The sequence below is a fragment of the Amaranthus tricolor genome, chromosome 7 (assembly GCF_026212465.1).
Source record: "Amaranthus tricolor cultivar Red isolate AtriRed21 chromosome 7, ASM2621246v1, whole genome shotgun sequence".
NCBI lineage: Eukaryota > Viridiplantae > Streptophyta > Magnoliopsida > Caryophyllales > Amaranthaceae > Amaranthus > Amaranthus tricolor.
The window spans coordinates 4900182-4920127 of NC_080053.1; the positions used below are offsets into that span (position 1 = coordinate 4900182).

Consider the following 19946-nt stretch of genomic DNA (forward strand, 5'->3'; position numbering starts at 1 on the left):
GCAGTGGGGCATATCTATGTGGCTTCGAAGCAGGTTGATTCTGATTTGAATAGGGAAGGTGTTCTTAGGGGGAAGCAAGGTGTAGTTTCTAGTAAGCAACAAGCTGGTTTGACCAGTTCAGGAACTGTGCAGGGTGCTCCTAAGCCTGATTCTGGTGGGAATGAGGAGCAGCAGGTTGTTGGGAGTTCTCATGTGCAGCAGACTGGTTGTTCAGGTACTGTGTAGGGTGGTTCAGATATTGGGCAGGTTGTTTAGCAGGCTGTGTCTAGTTCAGTTCATTCTAGTGGTGTTTCAGGTGTGAATGTTGATAAGCAAGTCTTGGATGGTAGTGTTAGCTATGATATAGTGTATAGGCAGCTTGAGGATGAATGGACTCTTTTAACTCATAGGCATTTTGCTAAACGGATCTCTATTGTGGAAGGTGCTAGGATACCTAATCTCATTAGTGCGTCATGAATTGTTTTGCTTGGAATGTGCGAGGCCTTGGGTTATCATTCAAGGCCAAGGAAGTGGGGAAGTTTTTGCTTACCCATAAAGTTTCTCTTGTTGGTATTTTTGAGACTCGGGTTAACAAGGAGCTTATTGTGCATTCTCAAAAGCTTATTGCTCCCTCTTGGAAGTGGGTTGATAATTCTTTGCATTGGCATAAGGTTCGAATTAAGGTGGAGTGGGATGAGTCTAGGTTTTGTTTGTCTGTTGTATGTGATCATAGACAATTTATTCATTGTAAAGTACAGCTTATTGATAGAGGGAAGATCTGTTGGATTACCTTTGTTTATGGGTTGAATATCATTGCTGACAGGAGGCCTTTATGGCAGCAGTTAATGTAGTTAGGGGGTTCTTTTCAGGGTCCTTGGCTTGTTATGGGGGACTTTAATGCTGTGTATGACCCTTCTCATCGGGGTCATGGTAGGAAAGTCTCTAATTATGAAATGAAGTATTGGGATTGTATTTCTGCCTCTGGTTGGCTTCACCCTAATTCTATTGGGCATTGGTTTTCTTGGAATAATAAAGGTGTGGATTCTGATGGGCGGGCCTCTAGGATTGATCATTGTTTTATCAATGAGGAGTGAATTTATAAGGACTTCAGTACTTCTGTGCATTTTTTGAATCCTAACATCTCTGATCATTGTCCTTTATTGGTGTCTTTTGAGCAGATTTCTGTTATTGGTGGTAGGCCGTTTTGGTACTTCAATTATATGTCTGATCATCCTGAATTTTTCTCTTTGGTTCAGCAAGCTTGGAGTTCTACTTGTAGGGGTAATGGGCTTGAGTTGGTCTGGCATAAAGCGAAGGCTGTGAAGAGGGTCTTGAAGTCCCTTCGTGTGGTTCATTTTAAGAATCTTCAGGAGAAGATTAATTTTTGGAGGTCTGAGTTGGATCATGTTCAACTTGCTCTTCAGCATTCTCTCTTTTCTATGGCTTTTCATCGATGGGAGATTCATGCTAGTGACATGTTAAGGAAGTGGCTTCGTATTGAGGAGGGTGGTTTGCTTCAGAAGGCTCGGATTGCATGGCTTCATGAGGGGGACTCCAACTCTCATTATTTTCATAGTGTTGTGAAAGAGAGATGTAAGAAAAATAGAATTGATGCTTTAGTTGATGATTGTGGGGATATTGTAACTGATACTGATGCCATAAAAAGTTCAATTACCCTTTTTTTTTTTTTCAAAACCTCTTAGGGAAGGCTACTGATTCTCTTAAAGGTATTGATCTTCAGACTATGCGTGCTGGCCCCCAGCATACTATGTCTCAGGCTCAGGATCTTATTAAGCCTGTTAGCAGAGCGAATATTGGTGATGCTCTTAAGGATATTGATGAGTTTAAGAGCCTTGGTCTTGATGGCTTTAGCTCACAATTCTTTAACGTAGCTTGGGATATTATCAAGGAGGATGTCTATTTGGCTATATTTCAGTTCTTTAATGATGGTGCTATGTATAATCCTATTAATATCACGTCTATCACTCTTGTTTCGAAGATATTTAATTGCCTTAAAGCCGAAGGAATTTTGGCCAATTTCCTGTTGCTCTGTGCTTTACAAAATTATTGCGAAGATTCTTATGACTAGACTTTAGAAAGTTGTTGCTCATCTTGTTAATCCGGCTCAATCAGGCTTTATTCCTGGTAGGCAAATCTGTGACAACATCTTGCTTGCTACTGATCGTATTCATGGCTATAATTGGGCTAATGCTAGTCCCCGTTGTATGCTTAAAAATGATATGGCGAAGGCATATGATTCTGTTGATTGGTCCTTCCTTAGGAGTGTTATGCAGGAGATGAATTTCCTTACTCAGTTTATTGATTGGGTTATGTGTTGTGTGTCTTCTGTGTCATATTCTATTTTGATCAATGGTTTTCCCGGTATTCCTTTCAGAGCGCAGAAGGGCTCCGCCAAGGGGACCCTATGTCTCCTTTCCTTTTCACTCTTGCTATGGAGTATTTTAGTAGATATTTGAGGAGTAAGAAGGGTGATATTATTAAGTTCCATCCTAAGTGTAAGTGCTCAGAGGTCTTGGAACTTTTATTTGATGATGATCTTTTGGTTTTTCTTAAAGCTGATATGCCCTCTATGCATGCTTTGAATCTCGTTTTGGATAATTTGACTTTGGTCTCTGGTCTTTCTATTAATAAAACCAAGAGCGCCCTTTATGTTGCGGGTGTTAGTGATGCTATGACTCTTAGGCTTGTCCAAGCTAACCAGGTGTCCAAAGAGGTTCTTCCTTTTCGATATCTTGGGGTTCCTTTATCTGCTAAGAGGCTTGGTATTTAGGATTGCTTAGTATTGGTGGAGAAAATTACGAGTCTCATTACTCATTGGGCTACTAGGAATCTCTCTTTGGCTGGTAGAATTTAGCTAGTTCGTAGTGTTATCCAAAGTACGCATTTCTATTGGGCTTAGATCTTTATTCTTACTTCAAAAATTATTCAGATGATTGAAGCTGTGTGCAACAAGTTCATTTGGAGTGGTGGTCGAAACTCTAAAGCTAAGCCTCATTTAGCTTGGAGTTTTGCTTGTCTTCCCAAGTCTTGTGGTGGTCTTAATTTGAGTCAGTTAGACCTTTGGAATAAGGCTGCTATGCTAAAGAATCTCTGGTCCTTTGCTCACAAGAAGGATAGGCTCTGGATTCGGTGGATTTAATATTACTATCTCAAACATTCTGATGTTTTTAGCTATGTTTTTCCTAGTACAACATCTTGGATGCTTGCAAAGATTTTTGATAGCAGACATTTGGTTGAGAATCTTCATGACTTGAATGCTTGTGCCCCTCATGGTCGATTTAGTATGAAGATTGTTTACAAGAAGTTATTAAGACAATATCCTAAGGTTCCTTAGAGAGGTATTTGGTGCAATAACAAGGCGACTCTAAAGAGTGCGGTGTGCATGTGGCAAGCTATTCTTAATCGACTTCCTACTATTGATAGATTGCGAAAGTGGGAGATGTCTTGGGATCCTATGTGTAGGCTTTGTAATGATGCTCCTAAGATGAGAGATCATTTGTTTGGGGACAGTGCGTATATTCGGAAGGTGAAAGCCTTTGTTTGTAGAGATTTTTCTTGGCTGTCCTCTTTTGACCAAGATGTTCGTCTTATGAATCAGTTGAGTAAGAAGAAACGCAATACCAAGGCTCTTGCTATTACTATGTCCTGGGCAGAGATCATCTACTATGTATGGTTCCAAAGGAATGTCAAAATCTTTGGAGGAAAGAGTATGGATGAGCAACAACTTGGGCGGATGGTGATTTTCAATGTTATAGCTCGGCTTTCTGATAAATAGAAACAATTTCTCCTTGTGTAATTGTTGTCTGTTGCTTCTTTTGCTGTTTTGTTTTGGTTTTTTGTATGACTCTCCCTTTTGTGGGTTTTGTTACTCCCCTCTCAGTGTTTAGGGAGTGTGCTTTTTGGTAATAAGATCTTTAATTGCCAAATAATAATAGTAATAATAATAATAATAATAATAATAATAATAATAATAATAATTCTTTATGGCTCCAATACTATTTCTCTCAATTATACATTCTATTAATTTTATTGTATAATAGCAAAAAAAGAAGTTTGATTATGAGCATGCCATTTGTCTTTTTTTCATTGGTTAGTATTAATGAAATTTGACTGATTTGCATTTTTTACACTTACCATATTTACAAATTTATATTTTCGGAAAAACTCATTTATTAATAGATGCAAATATGCAATAAATGACAAGAACATTAGAGAACGGAGAGAGTACTATTTTGTTTAAGAAAAGCATATAATTACTATATATTTTAATAAAATAATTACTTTGCATACTAATACAACTTTAATTAATATTTAAACTAAATTAACTCTAAAATTATACTAAAATATGTTTTTGATGGTCTCTTCAATTAAAAAAATAAACAAAATATATGAATAAATTAAGCTTGTTTTCATTTAATTCAAATTAATTTATTTGATTTAAAATTTTAGCTATTAAAACATCATTTAATTTAATTACCATATTTTCTAAATATTAATTTCTTACATACATATAAAATGTTTTATTGAACAATTAAACAGTTCAAAATTCTTATTTAATTACTTGACTGTAATGATATATATAGTTTTTTAAATGCAGATTAATTCTAAGCATTATTAATTTTTTTATCCTTAAATGCAAAATCATAATTAAAAGGGATTTAATATAGATATATGTAAAAGAATTTGTCATACTTATGCTAGTTGACATATTGTGATTGACTTATTTTAAATATCAGTTTATTGGTTTCCATTTTTACTTTGAGGTCTCGTATTATATATGGATATGATTAAATTGTATAAATATTTAATTGATATAATCATTAATTATTTCCTTAATCAAAGAATTGCAATGTAGACATTTTTAATCCAATCAAAAAATGACAAATGGCTCAACCATCCTAAGTCTAGCACTTGTTATTATACATTAAAATTATTAGATTGTATGATTTTTACTTTGAGGTCTCGTATTATAAATGGATATGATTAAACTGTATAAATATTTAACTGATATAATCATTAATTATTTCCTTAATCAAAGAATTGAAATATAGACATTTTTAATCCAATTAAAAAATGACAAATGGCTCAATCATCTTAAATCTGGCACTTGTTATTATACATTAACACTATTAGATTGTATGATATATTACTTTGAGGTCTCGTATTATAAATGGATATGATTAAATTGTATAAATATTTAACTGGTATAATCGTTAACTATTTCCTTAATCAAAGAATTGCAATGTAGACATTTTTAATCCAATCAAAAAATAACAAATGGTTCAACCATCCTAAGTCTGACACATGTTATTATACATTAACATTATTAGATTGTATGATTTTTACTTTGAGGTCTCATATTATATATGGATATGATTAGTATAAATATTTAATTGATATAATCATTAATTATTTCCTTAATCAAAGAATTGCAATGTAGACATTTTTAATCCAATTAAAAAATGACAAATGGTTGAACCATCATAAGTCTGTCGCTTGTTATTATACAAAATTATTAGATTGTATGATTGGTGAAGTAAAAATTGAAATTACTATTGTGAAATGTGGTTTGTTGAATGTGGAATGTGTGATGTGGTACTAAAAATCCGAAATTAGTGTTGTAGTTTTGTTGTTTTATAGAAATTACTGCTCAAAATGGATTTGTTTGGTGTGGATAGTTTGGAGCAATGAAATGGACCCAAGACACATATATAAAGGGCCATAAAATGTCAATCAAAACCATTAATATAAAAAATTTGTTCTATTAATTACATGGTTTGGTTAATATATAAACTAATTAATCAGATAACCCTAAATTGGTAGCAACTTTAAGGAGCAATGCCAAAAGATCCAAATGAGCAGAGAACATTGGGGAATGATCAGTAGCAATCTCATAAACTTCAGCTGGTGGCCATTGTTGGATCAGATATTCTTGCATCTCTTTCGAGTAGATATTGTCATGCATGGTCTTGATATAAACTCTTGCTACCTTTTCAACGTCATTCCCTTCTGAAATCTTTTTGTCTCTTAAGGCTATAGTCGGGAATGGTCTTAACATCATTGCCGCCAATGTGCAATCCTTTACAATTTAAGGCATTTAATTAGAGGAATGAGTAAAGTAAGATCAGATGAATGTTAAAATATTCTCATTGTTATGCATGTATATATGTAAATACCTCTAAAGGACTATTATTAAATAAGATTTGTCGCTGAAATTCCTTTTTAAGAATAGCACTTGTTGGAGGATGATCATGTCCATGGTGGTATCCAAATTCAAAGAGATTAGGCTCCTTAACTGTTACCTGCATAAACAATAAGTAATTGATTTTCAGCTCCCTTTCATCTATTCAAAACACCCATAACCCAACTCGCTCTGCAAAGACCACCACCGCGACAACCTAGTTAGTGGAGATATTGTGGAGAGGGGCTAGGGACAGTGTGGCGCATGGGGTTGGGGTAGGATAGCGATACATTGCAATAAGGATGGGGAGGCGGCTGGGGGAGTGGTGACGAAGGCTGCTGGGGTGGGGTACTGGGGGAGGGAGAAGGGTGCAATTTTTTAATTGTAATTATATTCTTACAAAAATTTTCCTCGTGGATGACCTACTTAGCATGTTATAAGTAATTTTTTATATTAGAAAAAAACATTCTTATAAGTTAGTATTATGTATGGTTAATGGATAACTTGTGTTATTCTATGAAAAAAGTTAAAATATTGTACTCCCTCCTATTCAGCTGAACTGTCCCATTTGACTTTTCACACTTGCCGAGGCAACATTTTAACTCTTAATATCTCAAATTATGCTTAATTAAAAATTATAAAAAGTTGATATTAATAATCCTTGTATTGAGACGAATCAAACAAGATCCCATATGACTATGTTTTAACTTATAGATTAAGAGTAAAATACAAATTAAGAGTGATAAGTGAATAGTGCCAAAAAAAAATAGGACAATTCAGCTGAATAGGAGGTAGTATTATTCACAATAATTTTTCTTTATTTTATTACAATATTACTTGTCTAAAAGAATTAACCTTAAATCATGTGAATTATTATATTCTATTTTCCACAAAATTTCTTATTCCCTCGTTGTTCCCATCACAAGGTGCTTACTAAAGTTTTTTGCTATTATCGGTGTATATTTTTTATTAGCCTAGTATGATGTACAAAAACAATTCTAAGCCAAAAACGAATTTTAGTTTATTTTTGCACATTGAATTATATTTTGCTTATAGAGATATAAAATTTTAATGGTGATAATAATATATAAAATATTAGTTTATAAAATAAATATGAGTACCAAGTTTTTGTTTACAAGGTACACAATAGAAAAGGCAGGGGATAACGAAAATCCAGGGCCGGCCTTGAACTTCTTGCGGCCCGGGACGAAATTTTAAGGGGCCCTTTGAAATACTAATACATTTATGTTATAACAATCGTTTAATACAAAGTAATAAACCAAAAAGTGTATGACTAAGTGTAAGTGAAAAAAAAAAAAAAAAAGCAAATCAAATTAAAACGAAAAATTATCATGGCTTTAATCAGTTTCATCATCAAACAATTCTCCATTTCCTCCATTTTTGTATATTATTTTCAAGTAAAAATTATCTTCATAAAACACCCAATTCATTAACGAGTACATATAATATAAATATTCTGATGTATCCAAGAAATAAAAATTATTTTTCCGGTTCATTTACATATTTTGATTGCATTTGGAAAGACAAACCCAAAACTTTTCAGTTTCTCTTTTATCACCTCTTTACTAATTTTCCTAGGCCTTTTCTTCAAGTACTTATACAGGGCTTTAAATTAACACAAATTTACTTAAAATTCTTGGATCCTGGGTGGTGACCTCTTTTGCCCACCCTTAGGGTCGATCCTACAAAAATCTAACTCAAGTCGTTTCCAGTAAAAATGATAGAGATTTTAATTGAAACAAGATCCAATTCTATTATGCACCTAGTTAGTTGTAATTTTTTTATTAATTTTTTTATTAAATGATGGTTATGTTTTCAGCGTCAAAGAAAGGAATATTTTATTTCAAAAAAATAAATTAAGATTAATGGTAGTTAAAGAGTATTATTTCGTTATAATTTTTGTAGTTAAATTTGAATTAACAAGTACATTAAAGATTAATAAGTTAAAAAATATTCTTTAAAAAAAAATAAATAAATAAATTATATGTATTCAAGTATTCAAAATAAATTAAAAGATTTCACACTAACCCAACCTCTTTTATTTGCAAACAAAATACATAAATTTCTCATGATAAGAATATTCTACTGAGCTCACCTATATATATAAAAGATTATGATTTTTTAGAAAAATGTATTAATTATACAATCAAATAAACACCTAATTAATTTAATTCATCATAAATATACCAAATGAAATGAGAAAGGATTGATTAAATTTAAAATATGTAGACTTACGAAAGCCATATCTTGGTGATTTTGAAACCCGTTTTTAAGCATTATGCCAGCAACAAAAACAGCAACTTGAATGGTTGCAGGGTACTTACGAATAGCTTCCATAACACTAAGACCACCAGCACTGTGACCTACCAATATGATCTTCTCTCCAGTGGGCAAAGCTGCAAGGATATCGTCTAGAGGCTGATTGTACTCTTGGAAGCTCATTATGTGGTTCGGATCCCCGGCATCCGCGCCTGATCCTCGCAGATCTGGACAACTAACCTTGTGGCCTATACATTCCAAAACAGTTCTGATTTTGTACCAACACCAAGCTCCATGAGAAGCTCCATGGACTAGGACAAAGTGTGAGCTTTTTCTCATTTTCGTATATACCGTCAATTAATTCTCACTTTGAAGCATGCATTGCATTTTCGCTACAATTTACTTATCTTTTTTCTTCCCTTGCCCTACTACTTTCTAATTTATTTTATTTTAGATAATGGATGTCAGTTTTAGACCGTCCAATATACTTTTTCTGTTTTAAAACAATTGTTAATATTTGACTTTTGAGGTAGTTAAATTTATTAATATCATATTTGGAAACGATAATTTTATTTAAAAATTTACAATTATAATAGTGCAAAATAATTTAAAACGGATAAAGTATTTTATATCATGCTTTCAAATATTAACTTGTATTCTCTTTGTCCCATTAAAATTGCAGTTATTTATTTTTATGAGTAATTTTAGAGTTAAAGAATAGTATTTCAATGTGATAGAAGAATTATTTTTACAATCAAGACTCATCTGTCACATGTATGTGGGGCTCCAACATTAGGTGTTTTTTGGAAACATTCAAGTATTTAATTAAATAGGTCACTTGATGTGGGACAAGGTCAATTCGGCATTGTTATATATCCCCCATTTTTTATTTTATCGCTATCCTCCTAATAAAATTACGAATTTGCTTCTGAATTTAAAACTTGTTTAACAAACGTAAATCGTATTTAATAGCACTATTATCACTTTAAAAACATTAAATTTAAAGTTTAAACGTAATCCCGAACATTTTTATCACGACACTATATATATTGAATTTTCCGACGCGCCCTTGTATGATATACGAATTCAAACACGGTACTATCTCTCTAAAAAAGTTCTTCGATTTTAAACAAGTTGTTAGTTGGAATCGATTAACTATGGCTAACGAAAGCGACTATGAATCGGATCCGATACGTACTTTAATCGATTTGAATCGGTGTATTTTTTTTTTTTTAAAAAAAGAAGAAGTCGCAAAAACTAGGCGAATGAACCATGGTTAAGTCGCACAAAACGTGCGACTGAACCGTGGTCCACTCGCACATTTTGTGTGAGTCCACCGTGGTCTGCTCGCGGTTTTTGTGCGACTGGTTTTTTTTTCTTTTTTTTTATTATTACATTATTATTTAAATTATTATACGTCTTAGTAAATTATTATTATTATTATTATTATTAATATTATTATAATATTATTATTATTAATATTATTTGTATTTTTTTATTATTGTTATTATTATTATTATTATTATTATTATTATTATTATTATTATTATTATTATTATTATTATTATTATTATTATTATTATTATTATTATTATATTATTATTATATTATTATTATTATTATTATTATTATATTATTATTATTATTATTATTATTATTATTATTATTATTATTATTATTATTATTATTATTATTATTATTTTTAGTATTATTATTATTATTATTATTATTATTATTATTATTATTATTTTTTGTTATTATTATTATTATTATTATTATTATTTTTTGTTATTATTATTATTATTATTATTATTATTATTATTATTATTATTATTATTATTATTATTATTATCATTAATGTAAGTAATTTATATTATTAACATTACTATTATTTTGTTATTATTTATTTAAATAATTTATAATTATATTTTATTATTATTATTTTCTTATTATTTAATATTAATTTGTTTTATTATTATTACAATTATTTTATTATATTTTTTGTATTGTTATTATTTTAATATTAATTATTTAAGTAAATTATAATTTTTAATTACTATTAATTTGTATTACTAATATTCTAATATTAATTATTAAAGTTATTTATAATTTTTATTTATTATTGAATGTTTTTATTATTAATGTTTGTATGTATAATTTTTTAATGACCTAATGTATGGTTTGTTTCATATTTCAAATTTGCAGGACTTTGAAAACTTAGGAGACAACGTAGATTACTTCGGTAGATTTATTACGAATAGGGAATTTGATTCCTTAGATGAATTATATAGTTGGGCCGATGCGATAGCAATAACAATTGGTTTTCAATTTACACGTGCTTCTTATAAACAAAAAGAAGGACGTTCTAGAGTTAGTGTGTATTTAAGATGTCACCGCTATGGTAAAATTAGCATGATTTACATAATCTAGATAATGCTGCCCAACCTGCTGGTTCTAAAAGTAAAAGTTGTGGGTGTAAATTTTTGATTGTAGCAAGTAGTCGTAAACCAGGAGAAAGACCTTGGACAATAAGGGTGTGTCCTGGTGAAAAAGGAAGACATAACCACCCGTTCTTAGTGTACAGAGATGGTCATGTAAGGGAAAATAGGATCAATGTTGATATTCGGGAGCACATACGATAGCTTAGTGCAACCGGCCTTTATCATGACTTCTATTAGAGAAAATTTTCCTGGTTTTTTAACTAGTGTGAATAAGATTTATAATGCTAGGCAATCAATAAGGAGGGAAGAGATAGAAGGTAGGACTCTCCTTCAACACTGTCTTTATATGGCCAATGAACTTAATTACGTGGTCTGGACAGACTTGGATAATGAAGGGGGATTGAGCAGATTATTAGTTGCAAATCCTACCTCTATCCAAATGATACGTACGTGGCCGTATGTTGTGTTGATAGATACAACGTACAAAACAAACAAACAAAAGTGGCCACTGTGTGAAATAATCGGAATAACGCCAACCAATCACAACCACTAGTGGAAAAAAATGTATTTGATGCTCATCATTTGCTGCGGTTTTTGTATTAGCAGCAAAAAATAGGAAAATGTATTAGAAAAAAAAAATATACTCTAATTGCTGTGGTTTCCCCCTTGACCGCAGCAAATAACCAAGCATCTTGCACTAATTGCTCCGGTTTTTCCACAACCGCAGCAAATACTTCTTTAAAGTTGATTAATTGCTCCGGTTTTTCTACAACCGCAGCAAATAACCTCATTAATTGCTGCGGTTATCATTAGTACCGCAGCAAATAATCCAAAATAACTGTTCAAATTCAGCACTATTAAAAAACAAAGCATTTATTGCTGCGGTTGGCTAGTGACCACAGCAAATAACCGTTGTAATATTGTATACAACACGGTTCTTCATCACAGCCCGCCATTTTTTTCACAAAACTCGACTACATACACAACGTTTCCTCTTCTCAAACCCATTGAAAAACCGTTCGTGCATTTGCTTGTTCTACTGTGTTCATCTTCATTTTCATTCACAAACCCAGAAATCAAATTGTTGTTCACAAACCGTCATTCAAAACCGTTGATCTACTGTGTTCATTCAAAAACCGTTGTTCACAAACGTTTGCTTGCTGTTTCGTGCATTTGCTTGTTCATCTGCGTGTGTGTGCATTCTTCAAAACCGTTTGAAACCAAAGGCATTTGCTTGTTCATCTTCAAAACTCAAGAATTAAGGTATTATTTCTCTTTTTTATATGATTGTTCATCTTCAAAACTTATGTCGATTGTTCATCTTCTTTATTCGTTTATTCACTGATTTGTTTTTTGAAGTTTTTCTAATTTTGCTGTTGTTGTGACCTTTTAATTGTTATTCAACCAAAATTTTGTTGGCTGTCGCTGCTTGCTTCTGTCTTGCTTCATGGTGAATCACTTTTATTGTAGTACATGATGATAGATACTACTTGCTTCAGGGAGTACTACTCGATACTTGCTATGGGTCACTTATGATGTAGAGAAAGTTAAGGCACTAGCAGCATTGTAGACAATTGATATCACTGTTGAAAAAGGGTGGAAAGACCTCCTTGTTAGAAGGAGATGCTCAGGGGATCTTTCATGCTCTTCAAAGAATCATTGAACCTCAATTTCAGGTACATTGAACTCCCAGGGTTGCTCAAATAACACTAGTAACACCCTGGCCACACAAGACTGTCAATGACTACCCATGGAGGCCCACAAACCAACACTAGTCTACGCACTCAAGAAAACTTCTTATGAAGTCACCAACTAAAGTCCAAATATTGCCTACCGCCAAACATGCTTACATATAAAGTTCTTGGCAAATAAGCTCATTTGAAAAGAAAATAAAACTTACTAAAATGAGTAGTTTATCTAACTTGTTTAAGCCTCAACCTGATATATCTCTAACACTATGTCTGCATACCAAATTATGAAAGAAAAGAAAGGAAGGGAAAGGAATCAAAGAGGTAACGAGACAGAATGCACTTTATTGGTTTAAATGAAAAGAAAGAAAAAATAAAGAAAAAGACTATTTTCAATATCATTTCACTTTAGGAGATATTGTATTTTTATTTTTAACAAAATTTAATATTTTTCCTCCATTTCCTCATCTTCAAATTTCTATGTCTTTTTTGTTATTCAAATGAAAGATCTTTCATTCTTTCAAATTTCTTCTCTTTTTTCTCTTTATTTTGCTCTATTCAAACACTGTGTAAACATTTTGCTTTTTGAAGGTATGTTGCACGAAATTGTATAGAAAAATGGCAATCATCACAATAAGAGCAGAACACTAGTTGTCTTATTTTCCTTTTACCTTTTTTCTTTCTTTTTAAATTAAAGAATTTCCTTTTTTATAAATGCAAATTACTTGCTTTAGTATGTCATATTATTTGCTAGGTATGTTTTGGTCAAAACACCCTCTCAAGTTGGTGAAATATTTAGTTTAAGTTAAATTGGGAATGAGTTGAGAAAATACTTTTTTAAGTTGAATAGAAAATATTATGATTTCAGTAATTAGGAAGGAATAGTATAATGGACATTTTATAATTAACTGATGTTAAAGCGTTTTTTTTAAAAAAATAATGACGATGATTTTAATTTTAAGACAAATCTTTTAAACTTAATTACTCACATAGTTTTAAATTTTCATAACAATTAATACACAGTTACAAGCATGTATAATTTGTGTGTTAAACTCTATAATCATACATACTAATAAAATCATCATATTATATCATACATACTAATAAAAATGCTGAAAAGATAACAAATGTCATCCTTAGAAGAGCCTTGACAGATGTAATTATTTTAGTAAATGATAATTGATTATATGTAATTATTTTAATAGATGATAATTGATTATATGATAATATTTACCTAATTTAGAATATAGTTTTTTTAATTGAAGCTAAATAAAGTAAAGTATTTATATAATTATTATTGCAATTCTGGGCGACGATCGAAGTAGTGGCCGGCATGAGGAATAGATGGTAAGGGAAGCTTCAATGTTAGAGAATTGTTGTGGAAAAGTTGTGGTATTTCTACGGTTCATCGGTTTGAAGGAGGAAGATAATACTTTTAGGATTTTTTGTTTTGGGGTCAACGGAATTTGGTGGTGCTACACCAGCGACGAGAAGATGGCAGATCTGGCCGAAGAAGCTAGGCGGTGGCTGGTCGGCGAGTGGAAGAAATGGGAGATAAAGGTTGATTTCTTTAGGGTTTTTCGTTGTGAGGAGAGAGAGAAAATTAAAAGAGATAAGGAGGGAGTATCGAAACCTGGAATTCAGCAAGTCCAAGTTTTTTGAAAAAGGAATGATGTCAATCTAGCTACTGATGATGTCGGCAATTTTGGAGTGTATTGACAGTATTGTGCTGCAAATTCAAAGATATGATTGGCTGATTTTAAGGCTGCTGATACATTTCTGAAAATAATTTTGAGGGGTGGAATCACTCAATCTGACATTGCTGATACATAGAAAGCTAATTTTCATCCACATTGAGGGCAAGGTGGAACTTCAAATGATCGGTAATGTCATGAATCAGGTTAAAGGGTCCAAGGACATTATCGACATTTCATATTAATTAGTCTTTGTTAATTGTTATTTTAGTAGTTGTGATCTCTTGAGGCTGAGGCTATATAAAGAGCCACCCTTTGTAATAATAAGGAGTTTTGGAATTTTAATAAGAAGGAATAAGTCTTTTGGGAGTTAGTGGACAGACTCAAAGTGTCCATAATATCCAATTTCGATAACGGGTATTGACCGGTGTGTTACACATTATGAGCTAGTTGCTTTCATTTCAATTAAATTTCTTATTGTTTTATATTGTTAAATGAAGTAGTTCCTAACTAGATAAGTTAAAACAAAATAGGATGGTCGTGTAACGACAGCACAACAAAAGGTCATGATAGGTATAATATATATTGAGCACAAAACACGTCGAAAGTTCAAAAATAAAAAAGCTAAGTATACATATTCAAAAAAGATAAATTAATACAAGAATACCATACATCTCCAGCAAAACAACTGACAAGAGATTGTACACATTAAATGCATCATATCCTAAAGTTTGAGTCTTTTCTCGCATATGCATTGACACATAATTCATACAGAATTAGTTAACCTCGTTCACCAGTTCTCTTGGCCGTAATATAACACTACCCCTTTATCTCCAAATGAAGTAATACACTTCTGTCTTAATAATAGGAGTATCATATTAGTATAGAAATCAGCTAATGTGAAACTGCTTATAATAAAACAAAATTGCCCTCCAAGGTTTTTGTGTTTACATTTGCCACCCAGAAGTGGTAATATATGTCTATTGCTAAATGTAAATTCAAGTACTAAGTTATCCTATCCGAAAAGGGTCAAGCACAACTCTTGAGATAATTGGGGAAGACTGAAGGTGCTATAATTCAAGAATTTTCTGTTTCAATGCAAAATATTCCAGACAAAGCTAATTACAAGCATAGTGTTACCTGTGCTCTATTTAAAGGAAAACATCTTACTAAAATGGCTGAAGGCATTTTATCAAGAAGATTCAAAAGACTCCAACAGTTCTCTATGTGTCGCTTAAGAATTATATTACAACATTACATTATCCCAATATAATTAAACGACCCCCACCTAGGTTTAGAGGTGAAATGTACGCAATCTTATACTTCAAAAGAGGTTACTTCCTATTTAACCCTTGACAACAAACATGATATGCAATTTTGCATTAAAAAAGAAGTGCACATGATTAAATAGGAATTCCAAGTCATCATATACGCGCCGAAATCACAAATAACACTTGAGCAGAAATCTGGATTCACAAAAAGGCAAAATTCATGTATAAGACTAACAAGCACCGACTCAATAGGATTGCAAGACAAACAAACAGTTGTGGATGTGTGAATGCTACTATGGTTGGCATTCCCTATGAAGGGCATTCCATGGGCGTGAAAAAGAAACAAAAAGAAAAAAAGGCATTTCATAATGCAAAATGTGAATATCTCGAGCATACATCATAGTGCAAAATATTGCCCACATCATCAAGGGAGGATACTAGTATAAGTAGGGACAAATAACCACCTTTGCATGCAAGCTGAACCAACTCGGCTACCCTTTTTCTACGTTATGTTACACAAGTTGAAATTAATAGGGTTTTCTATCAAATAGCCCATGCCAAGGTCTACTTAGTCTCCTACTCTGCATCATTGGCCCTGGACGATCTACATCAAGAACTCTTCCCAGAAGTGAAATTTCCTTGACATCACTCTTTCGATGTATTATAAAAACAAAATAAGACGTTTTTATAACATACTCATCGATATATGCTTCGGCCATGGCTTTTCTTTCCAAATAAGAGATCCTCTTCCTACTTGTAGTATTATTGATTGGAATGTCACGGGCTGCGGCGGTACCCAATAACCTTTCTCGTTTTACAACATCTGCACCCAAAAAAAGGAACTAGAAACTTGAACTTTTTTAGGAAAATGGGCAATTAGATTTAAAGAATTAGTGAAGTTTAGATTACCTGGGTAAAGAAGCCTAAATAACTGATTCTTAGGAGAAGAAAAAAGTTTGTTAATCATCACATAAACATGAGAAGAAAGGAATAGAAGTGTTTGAAGAACAACCCTAGATCATCATCACCAGCACCGGCAACGGCTAATTCATGAGGAATGGAGGGCAGTGAAAAACTACCCACTACCATCATCATTCCCCTTCTTTTATGCTAATAACTACCCACTACCATCCATGATGATCTACCTCCTCCTAATAAATAACTCCCTCTCTACCATTATAAATAGAGGCGGCCAGCCTCAAGTGGAGGGCAGTGAAAAAGACCACACCAAAACTCTTCTACAGTCTTTACTCACAATCCTCTTCATTAGCCTACCCAAATACTAGTAATCTTTGCCCCGACATCTACATTCCTGTGTTCAATCTCTAATCGCTTGTTCATTGGTCTCTCATCTCCGTTCTAACTTGAGCGTCGGAGGGGTTTTTCCGGGAGATTACCCCGGGCAAGGCTAACGTGTTATGTTGCAGGGATTCAGGTTACTTCCATTCAATCAATTGCTGATCTCGACAACACTTCCTCCTCAAACATTTAAAGTATCTCGTACTTCACGTTTCATTGCAGAAACACTATCGATCAGGACTCAGGCGGCGACTCTTTGGGGGTGTTTGGTGGGTGGGATAAAGGGATGGGAATGGGAATTTACGTCCCAAAAAATTTATATGCCAATATTTGTTTAATGGGAATGAAAAATGAGTATGGGATTGGGAATGAGAGTTGTCTTATGGTTTGTTTGGAAATGAAATTTTCATTTGAAAATATAAATTTGACTCAAATTTAGTGTTTGACGAATTAAAAAAATTTTAAATTTGAATTCGAATCAAATTCACAATGGCTATAAAATGGTCAAATATGAGGATTTGAAAATGACCTCCTAAACCTTGTCATTTTCAAATTCTGAGGTCATTTTCAAATTCCATATTAATAATTTTATAATTGAAATCTATAATTTGAAATAAATTACTTGTTTCCAAACGCAATCTTAAAGAATTCTCAATAATTTATTACTTGGGGGCTAGTATTAAATGGATGGGAATTGGGTTAAAATAATAAAAGACATATTTACAAGTGATCTTGGTATTGCAAAGAACTGGTACGCATTTTTTTTCATGATTTTTTTTTCTAAATAAAGTAGGTAATAAATATGAACAATTGTGTTTGTTTTTCCTTGTAAATTATAAAATCACTACATAATTTGTTCTTAATTATGAAAAATATAAAAGGGTCAAAATGAGGTATGTGTTGAGATGAGTCTCATGGCCAACTCCAATTAACCTTTTTACTCATGGATTTGAGGAAGATATTGTCACTATTAAGGAGGAGGGAGAGAGAAAATAGGTTAGAATGATGAAAGGTAGATGATGTTAATGTTTGAGAATTGGGGGTACTTTTGTCTTACACAGAATGGATGGAGGTTTTATCAATATCAAAATTCATCATGGGGGTTCTTTTTCAAGTGATGGTGTTTTAATGTATATTGGAGGTCAAATGTCTATCTTTCGAAATTGTGATGTCGATCGACTATCCTACTTTGAGCTAGTTGACATAACCAAAGACGTAGGTTTCACTGAAGGTGATAAATTATACTACACCATCCCTAGTTATGATCTTGACACTGGCATTGACGAAATCCATGATGATCAATCTGTCATTCAAATGTTAAAGTTTGCAAAGTCAAATACTTTCATTGAAATTTATGTTCAAAATTTTGATCAACATGGTGTTAGTGGCAATGTTGGAGTCGGTGAAGCAAGTGAACATGTCAATAAAAATTAAATGAGGTACTTTTACATAGCAGATATGACATTAAATTATTGACTTAGTGATAAAGAAACTTAATTGATAATGTTTATGAGATTGTTTGAATTTGTTGATGCATTTATTTGGTGATTTGATACTTCTGTGTGTTGTTATTTTTATAACTTATAAAAATTCATGTCAAATTGTTTGGCTTCTATGTTGATATGCTACCTTTATTTATGTTATGTTTCGCTTTGTATGAAAAATGTTTCTTGTACTTTGATAAACTGGTTGAGATTTATGCTCATGATTTGGCTAGAGGATTGAAGGTAAAAGGTCCAGGGGATGAACTTGGTATGGATGAAGAACACTCCACTTGCAATCCAAATGTTGCTGGTGAACAAGTTGATGAAGATGCCAGTCAAACACCTATTCCAGGTGCCACAAAGACCACTCCCCGTATTTCTAGGCATTCTCACAAAAGAAAGACAGCTAAATTAGATTCTTTGGAGGTAGAATTTATTCAAATATCTAAGTCAATGAATGACATTAAGAAAGCTTTTACACATGAAGTTGATGTCCAAGAAAAAAACTGTGAATCGAGGAAGAAATTATTCCAAGTTCTTTGCTCACTTCCCGACTCACCCCCGAACAAGTTGTGAAGGCTACTCGACTTATTGGGCAAGAAGCTGCAAAATTGGACCTATTTCTCTCTATGCCTGATGACTATAAAGTGATCTTTGCTCGACAAGAAATCGATGACTCAAATTAGCTTATTAAATATGTGGTTAAGGATGAATTCATTTTAAAGAACCAATTAGCTGTCCATTATGTTTATCCGTTAATTAAAAGTATCTCTATTATCAAGAAAAAATTTGGTCTAATTGAAAATATTACTAATTTGAAATTTTGTAATTAGTTATAATTTTTTGGGGGTGATTATAATATTTTCTCCCTTTTTAGATGTATTGGAGCATGATATAATGTATTTTGCCTATTATAATTTTTTGTTTGCTAATTTTGATGTCGTTTTGTGTAGCGAACTATTGTTATTTCTTATTAAACATTATTTTAAAATATGATGTGAAAAAAAAAGGTGGGAATCTTTTCTTTTTACAAAAGAGTAAATTGGTAAATTTATATTTTATTCCCAATTTCATTCCCATCTACCGAACAAGAAATATTATCATTCTTAAATTATTCCCATAAACATACCAAACAAGGGATTGGGTTATATTTTAACAATTTCCAACAATCAATTCCCTATCCCAATCTCATCTAAATGTCCTTAAATTCCTATTCCCACATATCAAACGCGCCCTTAGAATCTAGTGCGTTTTATGGAATTTGAATTTCGAAGGTACGTTTTTATTTTTCTAAGTGTCAAAAAGTAATCAATTCTAATTTTAAATTGATCACTTAGGATTCGTCTGGAATTAAGGGAAAATGGGAGTATTAGTTAAGAGAGGTTTAAATGCTGGATACTTGAGTGTTTGGACATTGGAATAACTGTAAATAGTAATGGAGTAAATCAGTAAGTCAAAAAGAAGATTTAATATTTACTCGAGGAAATATTTTTCCCGTAAAGTTAATGCCCTTTTTCTATCTTTGAATTTATTCCAATCCATCTAGCTCTTCTTCTACATTCTTCTTTTCCTTTTCATAATACTATCCACCTTTTTCCATAAACACCA

The 19946-nt window shown here is 32.2% G+C and overlaps 3 protein-coding genes across 3 annotated transcripts; 2 read left to right on the forward strand and 1 right to left on the reverse strand.

The window, feature by feature from the left end:
* Nucleotides 1-452: 452 nt before the first annotated feature.
* On the forward strand, nucleotides 453-2770 carry LOC130818409 (uncharacterized). Its single transcript, XM_057684579.1, has 6 exons — nucleotides 453-698; nucleotides 849-1034; nucleotides 1158-1572; nucleotides 1683-2030; nucleotides 2113-2306; nucleotides 2375-2770. Exons 1-6 carry the CDS (start codon nucleotides 453-455, stop codon nucleotides 2768-2770), a joined length of 1785 nt encoding a protein of 594 aa, XP_057540562.1.
* Nucleotides 2771-3382: 612 nt separating this feature from the next.
* On the forward strand, nucleotides 3383-3775 carry LOC130818410 (uncharacterized). The gene has a single exon (XM_057684580.1). It carries the CDS (start codon nucleotides 3383-3385, stop codon nucleotides 3773-3775), a length of 393 nt encoding a protein of 130 aa, XP_057540563.1.
* Nucleotides 3776-5727: 1952 nt separating this feature from the next.
* Nucleotides 5728-8983, reverse strand: LOC130818892 (methylesterase 17-like). Its single transcript, XM_057685143.1, has 3 exons — nucleotides 8438-8983; nucleotides 6177-6302; nucleotides 5728-6079 (listed from the first exon to the last, which is right to left on the reverse strand). The coding sequence occupies exons 1-3, from the start codon at nucleotides 8798-8800 to the stop codon at nucleotides 5798-5800; spliced, it is 771 nt and encodes a 256-aa protein (XP_057541126.1). The 5' UTR covers nucleotides 8801-8983; the 3' UTR covers nucleotides 5728-5797.
* Nucleotides 8984-19946: the final 10963 nt, after the last annotated feature.